This window comes from Sorex araneus, chromosome 4 (genome assembly GCF_027595985.1).
Source record: "Sorex araneus isolate mSorAra2 chromosome 4, mSorAra2.pri, whole genome shotgun sequence".
Lineage (NCBI taxonomy): Eukaryota > Metazoa > Chordata > Mammalia > Eulipotyphla > Soricidae > Sorex > Sorex araneus.
In genome coordinates this window covers 135,217,862-135,231,846 of record NC_073305.1, presented here as the reverse complement: position 1 = coordinate 135,231,846, position 13,985 = coordinate 135,217,862, and the positions used below count along the sequence as shown (strand labels likewise).

Sequence of the window (13,985 nt, the reverse complement as noted above, 5' to 3'; positions counted from 1 at the left end):
AGATAATACAGGGGATAAGGCACGTGTCTAGCACTCAGCCAACCTGGATTGGAGCCCTGGCACTGCATACGGTCCTTTGAGCACTGCCAGGGATGATTCCTGAGCACAGAGCCAGGAGTTTAGCGCTGAGCTCTATTGGTTGTGGTCCAAAAAACCAACCCCCACCCCCCAAAACCCCCCAGAGTATTTTCAAAGAAAGAAGACCACAAACATCTCAAAAATAAATTACAAGTATGTCATACAAGTCAGCTAGCTAGCTCACTTGATACTAAGCATCGCTCACTGATCCTTCTATCTTTAGCAACAATATAATAAAAATGGTTGGGTTACCATAATCCCCACAAATATAGTTAATTCAGGATTCTAATTTCCATTTCCAGAATTAGAATTGTCACAATACCTGCAGCTTCAAACACTCCAATTTTCTAGTTTCACCAAAGTTGACACACCTGCTGAGCTGGAAAGTTCCACTTTAGTTTTTTGGTATTTGATTTAAAAACAAAACAAAACAAAAACAAAAACAAAAAACCAAAAACCTATTTTTCACTTAAGTGAACAAAATCAATGGCACGGTGCTGAGCTTCTGCTCGGCAGCGAGGAGCCATGGGGTTGCTACAGCAACTCCTGTACACTGACCATAGACGGTCTGTTTAGAAAGGAAACAGTCTGCTCCACCCCCAGAGGAGTCAAAGGCTAGGAGAGCTGCAATCGGAGAACAGCCACATTTTCAGTTCAGTAGCTGTGATGGAGCAATAAGAGACCTTTATTGTCTCCCCATTCTTGTCATTCCAAGAACCCCAAACCACACTGCTATGTAGGATAAGCCTGAACATTCATTGAGTTTTTACTCAGTGCCAACTTTGCTGTGGGGGGCTTTGGCATGTTATTTTATTTACTCCTCACAACAACCCCGTGAGGTATGTGGTAATATAAGTGGCACTACACACTCACACACACATACACATACACACACACATACATATATATATGTATATATGGGCTGGAGTGATAGCACAGCGGGTAGGGCATTTGCCTTGCATGTGGCTGACCCAGGTTTGATTCCTCCATCCCTCTCTGAGAGCCCAGCAAGCTACTGAGAGTATCCCGCCTGCATGGCAGAGCCTGGAAAGCTACCGTAGCATATTCGATATGCCAAAAACAGTAACAAGTCTCACAATGGAGACATTACATTGGTGCCCGCTTGAGCAAATTGATGAACAACACGATGACAGTGCTACAGTGCTATATGTAGTACCACTAACTACATATATATATGTTTTATATATATATATATTTTACACTTTACATATAAGAAGCTCTAGAAAGTTATCTTATTGTACAAGGAACTAGATGGCAGAGTCAGAATTTGAATGATTCTGTTCTTATTATTTTCTTTTTACTAATAAACTGACTTTAAAAGCAAGTTTTCAATTTTTTATTTTGAGGTTGTGGGATGGGGAGGGGAGGGCCTCGGGAACACTCCCAGAGATACTCAGCCAAGCAGGCTGGACAGTTCAATACTGGCAATATAATGTTGTTGGGCTCAGCTGTACTGGGCGACCACCTAGTGGTGTTTGGGAGCCATAAGGTGCTAATGACTGAACTGGGGTCCTTGTGCATCTAAGGTATGACCCTGATCCCTGAGTTATCTCCTGGGCCTGCCAATTTTCAATCCCTTTGTTGTTGTTGCTTGATCCACACCCATTAGTGTTCAGGGCTTACTCTTAGCTCTGCACTCAGGGACCACTCCTGGCAATGCTCAGAGTACCATATGGAGTAAAGGGACTGAACCTAGGTTGGCTGTGTACAAGGCAAGTGCCCTCCCCACTGTATTAGTATTATCACTCTGGTCCAATTTTCAATTTCTTTTTTCTACTTGGGTCACACCCGGCGATGCACAGGGGATACTCCTGGCTCATGCACTCAGGAATTATTCCTGTTGGTACTTGAGGAACCTTATGGAATTCTGGGAACCGAACCTGGGTCAGTCACGTGCAAGGCAAATGCCCTACCCACTGTCCTATCACTCCAACCCCCAACTTTCAATTCTTAACTGAAAAGTTCAAGCATTTCTAAATTGATATCAATTATATTTTTTAATAATATATTTTCAGAAGCAATAATTCATTATTGATAAACTGAATATATTCAGCCACCTTTTTAAGTTCATAGAAAACAAAGACAGAAAGATAGGACCACTTGAAGGTCCTGGTGAGTTTTTGTTGAGTAGAAACTCGACATCTCACATTCTAATGGAGTGAAGACAAAGTGGAGAGCTGGAAAGATAACTCAACAGGCTGGGAGGTCACGGTTTGAAGCTCAGCACTGCATGGTCCCTGCAGCACTGCCAAGAGCAACCTCTTGGAATGTTTAAGGTGCTCAAAGAAACAATGGGACTGACTACCAGATTTCATCCCTGGCACTGTATGATTTCCCTGAGTACCACTGGGAATGGCCCTAAGCACAGAGTTAGGAGTAGTCTGAGTACTGTGGAGTACATGCCCCCTCCATCCCCAAGTTTTTTTCCTTCTAACTTCTTCAAGTCCTGCCCTAAAAATTCTTTCATATCTAGAGCTTGAACATTCCCCTAATTGTGGATTCAGGAAATTCATTAAGAATATAAAGGAACAAAGGGATTAGACGTTCCCAAATGAAAACAAACTCAGACATAACCAACATAATCAACGAAGGCAGCCAAGGGTGGGGGTGGGAGGTGGACAGGGAAGGGGCAGTGAGAGGAAAGTGGAAGGATCTTAAGACCACCGGTGAATGGATTGGTGTCGTATCTCTGCAACTAAACACAATGACTTCAACACTAATGCAACTATGACATCGAAAATAAAGAGGCGGGGGTTGGAGAGATGGTACAATGGGTAAGGCACTTACCGTGCATACTGCTGACCCAAATTTGACCCCTAACACTATATATGGTCTCCTGAGCACTGAAAGGATTAACCTCTGAGCATGGGTGTGCCCCCCGCCCCTCCTCAAATCAACCTGGTTATGTGGCTCACAACTTAAAAGTATTAGATTCCTTTTGGAGAGCGGTCCACATGGCAGCATGGCACCTCCTAGAACTTGAAAAAAAAATTTGTCGGGCTTCTCTTGATGCTGAGTGGCTACCAGATCTACATCTAGAGGTGCTTTGGGAAGTCAGATGCAGCAGAGATCAAACTCAAGGCCTTATGCATGCTAAGGCAATATGCCTGTCCTATACATTGCTTTGTTTGTTTGACCCATACCCATCTGTTCTCAGGGCTTATTCTTAGCTCTGTGCTTAGGGATCCCCCTCCTATCCCCCTCTGGTGATGCTTGGGAGACCATATGTGGTGCCAGGGATTGAACCCAGTCAGTTTTATGTAAGGTTAGAGTCGTACCTGCTGTACTATTTCTTTGTCCCCTATACATTTGCTTTTAAAGTTACAAGTCTGCTAAATGAAAAAGTGAAATGGTACCTGTAACTCTAATTTTACTTAACTTTTAGTATCATTAATCCAGTATACATTTAGAATTTTAGTTTGAAATATCTGTAAAGTGAACAATAATCCTAAAGTATGAGATTAGGCATTTTAAGTCAATAAGAAAAACAAAAATGCAATCATTTATTATTATTTGGAACTCTAGGGAGGTCATTAGGCATTAATTTTAAAATACTACAACTTAGCACTTTATAGAAGCTAAAAACATAATTCAAAATTTCATAAAGGTATATTAAATTAAGTCAAAGTATCAGAGACTGAAAGAATTTCAAAATTGGCAGCATTCATTTAAGGTGACAGCTTTGTGAATGTTTTACTGTTCCCACATGATATCATCTCTTCTTAATTTCATTTGAAGATTTTGGACTCGTACTGGATGAGAGTTCTTCTGAGGAGAGTTAGTTAATGAGCATTTTCTAGGGCTAATTTTAATGTTCTTTGATCCTTTAGGGTTACTATCTCTTTGTTGAATATCTGAAGTTGCAATCATCATTGAATTTTGAACTTTTTGCTGTAGTTTATGGACCTGGCGAGGACAAAAAAAAAATCAACATTTTAGTTGATTAGGCTACACTAAAATGTAGCCTAAGGTGAATATATATATAATAATATATACATATATTATATCACTTAATTTGTTAAATTTTAACAAATTAAAATTTAATTTAACAAATTAATATTCAACATCTCTTATAAGCTTAACACTGCACTGGTTAGGTAGAAATATAATGAATAAAATAATCCTTGCAGTAGCACTGTCACACTGTTCATCGATTTGCTTGAGCGGGCACCAGTAACGTCTCATTGTGAGACTTGTTACTGTTTTTGGCATACTGAATACGCCAAGGGTAGCTTGCCAGGCTCTGCCATGTGCGGGATACTTCGGTAGCTTGCTGGGCTCTTGGAGAGGGATGGAGGAATCGAACCTGGGTCAGCCGCGTGCAAGGCAAACGCTCTACCCAGTTTGCTATAGCTCCAGTCCTTGCAGTAAAGCAACTTATTAGTGAAATGAAAGCATATATTTAACAACTAGAGAGTAAGTCAGACCAGATCATTTCAACTTTGAGTAGAACAAAAGAAAATATGTATTTGAGAAGGTGAAAGTAGGGCATGAGCACTGTGAGAAAAGGAAAGTAACATATGAGTAAAAATTGGGGAACAAGAGAAAATAAGGATCTATTAGGCACTATTTTACATCTCTGTCTACATACATACACTCTTATGTATGAAAAGTAAAAAGTCAAGAGACTAATTCTGTATTATTGAAGATATCTAGTAATAGCTGGATAAGCAGAATTAAAACTTATTAGTTGATCTAAAAATTAGCAAAATACCTGGTGTTCTATTTTCTGAAAATTTTTATTAAGTTACTTTATTTGCAACAATAAATGCTTGGACATTTGGTATAATTATTATGAAATAGAAATGATATTTCTCAAAATATAAATTTTGTAGAGGGTGGCTAAGTTTTAAAAATATGACTCTACAACAATTTCTTTAAAGTTCTTTTCTAAATGATTCTAAGAGTGTGTCTAAGATACACAGTCTTCACCTTAACATAATCATATAAGAAAATTCAACAAAATGTAAAAAGCAAAAAAATGAAAATATCTGGGGCCAGAGAGAGAACAGCAGGTAAAGTACTTGCCTTGCATGTGCTTGACCCGGGTTCAACAACCAGTACCACATATAGTTCCCTGAGCACTGCCAAGGCAAATCCCTGAGTTCAGGACAGATCCCTGAGAACAGAGCCAGGAGTAAGTCCTGAGTACAGCTAGGTGTGACCCAAAATTTGAAAAAACAAAAACAAAAACAAAAACAAAAAAATGACTGTATTTGCTTTGAAAGTTTCATAGTTTTCTTTATTTTTTCATAGTAGGAAAAAGGTTGCAAAAGTACCTCATCCTATATTAATTTCTTATAAAAGTGGTAGTTTAATTATGAGGTTATGATATCATAAATTTAAGAGTTATGCACCAATGGGATGCTGATTTTTCCCTAGGCAGAAGGCTTTATGACGGGACTGGAGGGTTCCTGGAACCACTTCCTCTGCTTTCTGCTCCCAGCATGCAATATTGCTAATAATTCAACCTATGAAGTTATTATCTTGGATTAAAATATTGTTATATTCCATGATTCTTTTGTTAAAATATTAATAAAACTGCTAAGTCTGTTTTTGTTACCAACAATTCACATGCAAAAGTAGAATTCCCTCTCCACCCTACTCTATGCCTCTAAATACAGTCGCTGGGGGATGGAATAGCCTGGCTTGTTCTGGGAAAGTGATGATAATGATTTTAGTATTAGGGTTGCTTGAGATGCCATGTTTATAATGTATAAATATTATGAATTAGAGACCCCTTAACATAAGGGACATCATCAAAACATTAGAGAAGGAAAAAGGGAAAAGGAAAAGAATACTGAAAGTCAACTTGGGAGGAATAAAAAGGCAAATTTAGCACATATCTATCATTTTACAAAGCCATTTCTGGGAAAGTGAGTTCATATATTACTGAACTTTCTTGTTCCCATTTTAAAATATCTTCGAGTGTGATGTAGAAGACCATGTAACTCCAATGGGATAGATGGTTCTAATATGTAATGCACTTAAATGACTTTTGTCTATAAGCTGTTTACTAAACCTACGAACACACATGCAAACTTCAAACTTGGAAGGTTATACAGAAATGGAACACTAAATCTAGATATATTTTTATTAAAATTTGAATAAAGCATTCTTACATTCTTTTGATGTTTCATCAATTTGGAAATTTGTTCTCCTTTAATTTCCATTTTCTTAACTAAATATTCCAGTTTACCTCCAATGTCCTCACAGACTGAAGGGCTTTTAGTTTCCTTCATTTGTTTCCATAGCTCTTGATGCTCCCTAAAGAAAAAGAAAATGTCCAGCACTTTGATAGTGTATGGTATATCTCTGTGCAACAATTAAGGGATATTTTGTTCAATCATAAATCTCAGCCAGAATTAAATATTAATTTTCAAAGATAGTATCTTTATCTAGGGATATTCAATTAGATTTATAGTAGCTATTAATAGCTTCTTATGATTTGCAATTAATAGACCTGGAAATATCTTAGTCTCTTAAACAACTATAACAGTCATAATTCTTGTTGTTCCTTGCTAAAGGTGATTAAGTATTTCAATGTCTTTAGTTAGAGGCCTAAAAGGATACTCTTCACTTTTAACTTCAAAATTTTTGATGTAGGCTCATTGGAAACATTTCAGCTGTATAAGTATTTACCTGAGAAATCTATGGATTTGGGCACAGCCTACACAGCTGTTACTGAAACTAGTTATATCTTCCATAGAGATGTCAGTTCAAACAGCTGATCAACCAAATCACATATTTTCTGTTGAGTGCCTTTTTAAACTTGAAGCATAAAATATGCATCCAGCAAAAAATCTTGCACAGAAACTTTAAAAATTGAATTGCAGACTGGCCAGAGCCTCAAATGAGCTATGTTATTGTGACTTGTCTGACAAACTGGTTTGTTTAAATAAAAGACAAAAAGTAAATGATAGAAACAAAATAAATTTTCTTATAAGATTTTGTTAATTTAATAAATGTGACTAGTCTCTACTGGAATGACAGCAATAATTGTTATATAACAATTATTAATTAATCTAGGAATACTTAAGTTTCTTAGACTGGAAAAGAAATAATCATATAGAGTAGGAAACATACAGAGTACCGATAAACTCAGTCAAAATCATGACAAATATGTAGATAAAAGCAAATCTAGGGGCCGGAGCTATAACTTTCTGGGCTGAAGTGCACGTGCTACATGCAGGAGGCTTGTGTTTGAGCTACCTCATAGTTCACTGGGCTCCACCAAAAGTCATCCCTAAGCTCTGAGCTGGGAATAGTCCTTGAGGATTGCGTGGTGTGGCTTATGGGCTTCCCTCACCAAAAGAAAGGAAGTCTATTGTCTAAGTAAGGTCTATAAGAATTGATAAGGCAAAAAAGAAAATAAGGTACGGGAGGTAAGGTGCTTGCCTTGCATGAAGTTGACCTGGATCAAATCCCCAGAACTGTATGCAATGCCCTGAGCACTGCCAGGGGTCACTCCCGATGACAAGGTGTGGCCCAAAACCAGAAATCAAAACAAAACAACCCCCTCAAAATTGCTCAGTGACACTGTTGATTTTGTTCTTCAAATTAAAGAATAAAAGAAATGTAAAATTTTCACTGTTTATTCTGATAAAAAATAGAAATACTCACATACTCATTTGGTTCAGCTCATCTTGCATTGCCTTCAAAAGTTCAGACAAGTTGTCACAAATGGAAGTAAATTTTTCTGAGTCAGAAGGTGCAGATGTACACTGGGAAGCTGTCCTGGTAGATTTGTCGTGCTTGGCATCATTCACGGCAATGGGTATAGGGAGGCTGTGTGTACATGGGCGATAATGCTGACTATTCTGCGGTAGGTTTTGTATACCCGCATTCACAGAGTGCAGGTTTGCACAGGCATACTTTAGGGGAAAAGAAATAGGTGAGAACAATTTCAAATAACTGGTAACATTTACAATATAGTAGGAGTTATTAAAAACAAGTATTTTCAAAAATACTTTCCTCTTACCTTCTCAGACACAAAAGACTGTGGTCCAAATGTGGAATAAGTTTGCTGAGGTGGTGCTCTTTTTAAACACTTAGTTTTCTAAATATTAGCAAGGGAAAAGATGAACAAAAAGTATTTAAATATATTTATTATATGAAGTCATCTCAAAAATCAACTATAAAATAATCCAATTAGAGGACAGGCAAAACAAGGACAGAGATTTTATTGAGGACATATAGATGACAAGTAAACACATGAATGGATATTTGGCATCATTAGATTTTAGAAAAATGCAAATTATAATGGAATGTCACTATATACCTATCAAAATGGTCAGAGTTAAAAGTAGCAACATTACCAAATGTTAGCAAGACTGTCAGAAACTGGAACACTTATACACTGTTGGCAGGAATACAAAATAAAACAACCACTTTGGAAAACAGTTGGGCAATTTCTTGTAAAATTAAACACATACTAATCTATGCACAAATGTTTTTAATAGCTTTATTTGTTGTAGCCCCAAACTGAAAACAACCTAAATCTTCCTTTAGCAGGTAAATGGTTAAACTGATATGTCCATGACATGGAATACTATACAAAAAATTTTTTAAATGGGTTAATACATGCAACGAGTTGGGTAGACTGTAAAGAAATCTGGCTGAAGGGGGAATTAAAAGCTATTTTCAAATGGCTACATATTATTCTATTAGCATAATTTTGGATCAATGTGCTAGAAAGAGTACTCAATAGGCAATGCAAGCTTTGCATGTAGACACCCTGATTCAAATCCAGGCACCACATAGTTTTCCCCAAACACCACCAGGAGCTACCTCCCAAGTACTGAGCCAGTAGACCTAGGGAACTGTTAGGTGTGACCCAAAAACCTAATCAAAAGAATAAAACAAAACTGATATATACACACAAATATACAACTGATGGAATACAAATAAACTGTGCTGTAACAGTCTAAAAATATTTATTTAAATACCACATTATATAATGTAAGATGTAGGGTGACACCTTTGGAGGAATTTCTTGAAAAATCATGGAACCTCCCTGTATATTTCCCTAATTTGCTGTGAATTTATACTTATTTAAAAACAGCAGGCGAAAAAGTAAACAAAAAGGATGTTTATGCTATAAATACTATAAATACTAATAACTGCTGGTTGGAAAATAAACTGTTGGACAGTATCTTATAGTTAAGAATGTATGACTTACGGTTCAGAATATTATAGAAAACACTATATATATGCACCATGATATATATACAAGAACTTTCACAATAATGCTGTTTCCAATAGCAAAAACCAAGAATTAAACCCAATGTTCACTGAAAGGATAAGCAGTGTGGCATTTATTTAGAGTAGAAACCTATAGCATTAAAAGACTGTGAATCTTAGACATATGCATCAACTGAATAACAACTGAATAAGCTCATAAACTTAAATGCTGAGTAGAAAACAGTAAATTGTGACTTGGGGGTGGGTCGTTCTGGCAATGGGATGAATGAATGAGTACACTGAACTCTCCTTGCTTTTCCCACATGCTCCTTCCTTCCTGTCCCCTTCTCGACAGACAGACAGACAGACAGACAGACAGACAAACACACATACACACACATTTCCCACTAAACAATTAACCAAGTGAAATATAAGCCCCGAACAAAGGTCCTGATGGCTGGAGAAACAGTGCCCTTAAAGGAAGGGGTGGCAGGAGACTTTTGAGAAGGCAGGAACAACTATAAGTAAGATTTTCCCAGGTGCCTCCAGGAAATTGTGCTTTGTGAAAAGATGTGCTGGGACTTGGGAGTCTTGATCGGTGCAAAAGAGAGCCTTTCTCCACAGGATGGGGACACTCGAAGCAGCACTATGCACTATGTATCTGTGTGGGGGGGAAGTAGGCAGATAGTCAGCAAGAATGCTAGTTAGCAAGCCGACAGCACAGGTGCCAGGCCTGAGTGGGGAGAGACCCTGCATCCCTACTGCTAGGGCTTAGGGAGCTGAGGCCATTCATGTTTTTACTTCCAACTTTAGAGCATTGTTCACAATTTTATAGCCTTTTACTATTAATCTCTTGAAACTATTTTTGGTCATGGTAAGATAAAAACATTAAAACAGTAAACAAATACTCATCAATGAGAGTAAAATATTGACATACCTTTGAAGATTTCCTCTTTCCCTTGGAGCAATTTGGATTTGATACCGAAGACATTAAAATTCTATTAACTTCAAGTCCAGTTTGAAGCTGTAACAGTAGGGGTGGGGGGGGGGGCGTAAAAAAACTTTAAATGACTTTCCTTGGGGCTAGAAAGATAGTACAGTGGGTACTATGGGCAAGGCGCTTGCCTGGCATGCTACAGACCTGGGTTTGAACCTTGGCACCCTATATAGTCTCCTGGGGCCCTGCCAGGAGTGATCCCTGAGTGCTGAGTAAGAAGTGAGCTCTGAGCACTGCCTGGTGTGGACTCACCACTCTAGTAAATAAATAAATAACCAACCTTCTTAAAAAACTAGTATTACATGAGGACAGAAAAGGCAGTAAAGTGGGTCGGGTGCTTGCCTGGTAGGTGACTCCAGAATGGAGTGTACTACAGCTATTTTTTTAACACATGAGCAAACAGGCAAAAATGACCAAAAAAGAACTAAAGAATGACAAAACCAAAAATCCAAAATCAAACTCAGGTCCCTAGAATGTGGCACTCTTACTTCTACACTGCTTTCCATAGAAAAGAAATACTCCAAATAATCCCTATAGTTAGCACCTGATGAAAATGAATAAAAAGGGAAAAAGGGAGCTGGAGAGATAGTACGGTGGGTAAGGTGCTTAAAGCCTTACAGCACCCCCTCCTCCACCCTGCACTGAGCCTGGATCCCCAGCACCACCACTCATGGTCACCTGAGCACTGAGTAAAGAGCTGGAAGCTCAGCTCTAAAACAAAAACAAAAAGACAAAACACAACCCTCAAAAAAAAAAAATCAACCCAAAACAAAACCTATTATAACAAGAAATCAGATGGTCTCGGTTTAAAAAGATAAAAATTATTTTTGAGAAAGAAAATACTGTTTTTATGTGAACAAGTCACTAAAGTCTATTTACAATTATAATAATTTTCTGATTATAAGAGAATTTATTATTTAATATATAGCATTAAGCCAAAAATCTGAGATATTTTAACTCTGTGTGTATGTGTGTATGTGTGTGTGTGTGTGACAGAGAGAGAGAGAATTACCAAAGACCTCTTGGTAATAAAGTTAAGTCCAATAATATATTAGCTGACTTATTATACTACATTTTATACCATACTACATATCATTACATGCATTATAGCAAAAAAGAGACAAAACTAACAATATAAGAAGCATATTACAGGCTTAAGTTAATTAAAATAAAGTGTAAGAAAAACACACGTGATTTACTGTGATAGATAACAGTGCTTTATTTACCTCAGCAGCTTTGTCTTGAATTAGCTTACGCAGATGTCCTTCTTCCATAAGCTTTTCCTCCAAATATTTAATCTTGTCCTTCAAAATAATTTAAAAAACAGGATTACATTAAAAACGAAACCAAATAGTCTTTGTTCCTTTTCCAAATAGAGCCCTAAGGGTACTGATTCTTTTTCCTTGGGCCACACCTGGTGATGCTCAATAGCTACTCCGGGATGTGCTTTGGGGACCAGGCCTCCTAACTGGGACCTGTTTCTCTATCTAGCCAGGTGGCTCTAGGGTCTTGATTCTTAATAGTTTCGAAAATTAAGGCCAAAAAAAAAAATCAAGAAAATAGGATTGTAAAAGATGCTAAGATGCAATTCTATATAAGAAGGAAAAAGCGAAAAAATTCCCAGGAGACCATATTTGGTACCAGAGATTGAACCAGGTATTGGCTGCAGGCAAGGCAATAACCCCTGTACTTCTCTTTTTGCACCCACATATGGTCTCTATTAACTTCCAGCAACAAAACCATAAAGATAAAATATTTGGGAGTATTTTTTTTTCTTCTTTCTTTTTAAAATTTTTTGGTTTTTATTGAATCACCGTGAGATAATGTTTGGGAGTATTAAAGGCCTAGCAGGTCAAACAATTATCATTCTGGTTATGAATGTTCCACTCAAAACATAGACAAATCACAATAAATGTGCATGATATGCTTATGATAAGGGCACAGCTGGAGGAAGAATAGGAAAGAAATATTTAAAAAATAAGACAAGAGGCACTGTTACAGAAAAATTTATAATGTTTTTGGGGAAAAAAAGGCTAACATAAATAAAATGGTATAATAACAAAATAATAAATATAAACTGACTGGGACCATGAATATACTATATTTGTCCTATACATATCAATATTTTATCTTAATATTGATGGTATGGATTAGAATAAAAGGACAGTACTATATCAAAGGGCAAGCTTTCCTAGTGTTAGAGGACTCAGAAATGTTTTATAAGAAACAGGTCTTGGAGAAATTCCTATGAAATGTATAGAATTTAGGTAGACAGAGAAAGAGCATTTCAGGACAAAATTTAGAAGAGGCTTATCTGAATTGCAAGGATGAAATGATGAAATATAGCCCTTTCAATATTCTTTATGTAAGCTGCCTGTCAGATGAAAATATTCTGCCCTCTCAGAAGAAGCCAAAATTACAATTTCACACCCAAAAGCAAGCTCCTTCATGCCATGACAGGCTACATTAACTTCTCATCTCTATAGGCAAGAATGTCTACCCGACTAAAAGTTGTAAATGAAGTTTTATAAATCTGAGATTGACTGTACATCCACATACAGTGCCAATTATGCTAACACTAAAGATTTACTCTTGGCATTATCACTTCAAAGACAAAAGTAGAAGCTTACCTCTGCAGTTTTCTGAGTAGTTGTAAGTTTAAAGCATTCTTTTTCTAAGATATCCAGCTTTTCAAGTTTTGCTTGCAGCTTCAATTGATCTTGTTCTTTTTCCCTTTGAAGGTGGGCCTGGAAAGGATAAAAACAAAACCTGAATTTAGCAAATGATGCCAATGGCTCAAGAATAATATACTTTCTAAGAATTAAAAACACAATCATAATCTGCCATGGAAAACATGTATATATATACATGTCATCCTATAGTGGCTTACAAGAAAGGAAAAAATACTTTAAAAAAGCATATAAGTTAAATAAAAAGCAGATATAATGTGCAAAAAATATGAGCTACATTATTATCACCAAAACAAAGACTTTCCTATGAATCTTGGTTTTCTTACTTGGTATTTACTAAGAAATTACCTATTTTCACTAAGAAATTACTTGGGAACTTTACATTTTTACTAAGAAAATGCCAGCAATAGAACCTGTGGGACCGATTCTAATCATAAGTATTTCCTTTTGCTTAAACTAGAAAAGGAGCTATTGGGAATGGTACAGATAGAGAACATGGAGAAAAGAAAAGTTACATATACATATATGCACATCTATGTACTATTTCATAAAGATATTTATATCCACACCAATGCACAGTGATAATAGGAATAGTTAAAGGGGGTAGTGGGTGTGTGAAAACTCTATACTATCTGTTCAATTTTTTTCCTTCTCCCCTTTTCCATCTCTTCATCTCTTTGCTGTTGTTGTAATGATCAGGAATCACACAGAAGCTTGGCTTTGGTCCTAGCATATTTTTCAGTCGTGTTCACCAGACGTCACTCAGCACATTGTGGAACCTGCATATTTGCATGGGGAGGGTCACATCCCAATACTATTCTAAGAGCACTAAGAACATAAAATTCTTATAAACATCACTAAAGATATACAAAGCTCCTCATTATAAGCTTTAAACCACATAAGGAGAAAGTAATGAAGAACAACCTAAGAGAAATAACACATTCATGAATAAAAGATTCCATACTTTCAAGATATCAGAATTTCCCCAAATACTGATATAACAATATTCCAATAAA

The 13,985-nt window shown here is 36.9% G+C and overlaps 1 protein-coding gene across 3 annotated transcripts in view; it reads right to left on the bottom strand.

Moving 5' to 3' along the window:
* Positions 1-213: 213 nt before the first annotated feature.
* The window catches only part of CEP57L1 (centrosomal protein 57 like 1), a 64,006-nt gene continuing 50,234 nt past the window's right edge, over positions 214-13,985 (bottom strand). For all 3 annotated transcript variants that reach the window (XM_055136555.1, XM_055136554.1, XM_055136553.1), the window contains 7 exons: positions 12,910-13,026; positions 11,506-11,583; positions 10,220-10,306; positions 8,081-8,158; positions 7,723-7,973; positions 6,222-6,366; positions 214-4,005 (listed from right to left, as the gene is read on the bottom strand). In XM_055136555.1, the coding sequence (XP_054992530.1) occupies positions 3,793-4,005; positions 6,222-6,366; positions 7,723-7,973; positions 8,081-8,158; positions 10,220-10,306; positions 11,506-11,583; positions 12,910-13,026 (969 nt within the window). In that variant the 3' untranslated portion in view covers positions 214-3,792. The remainder of the gene's footprint in view (positions 4,006-6,221; positions 6,367-7,722; positions 7,974-8,080; positions 8,159-10,219; positions 10,307-11,505; positions 11,584-12,909; positions 13,027-13,985) is intronic.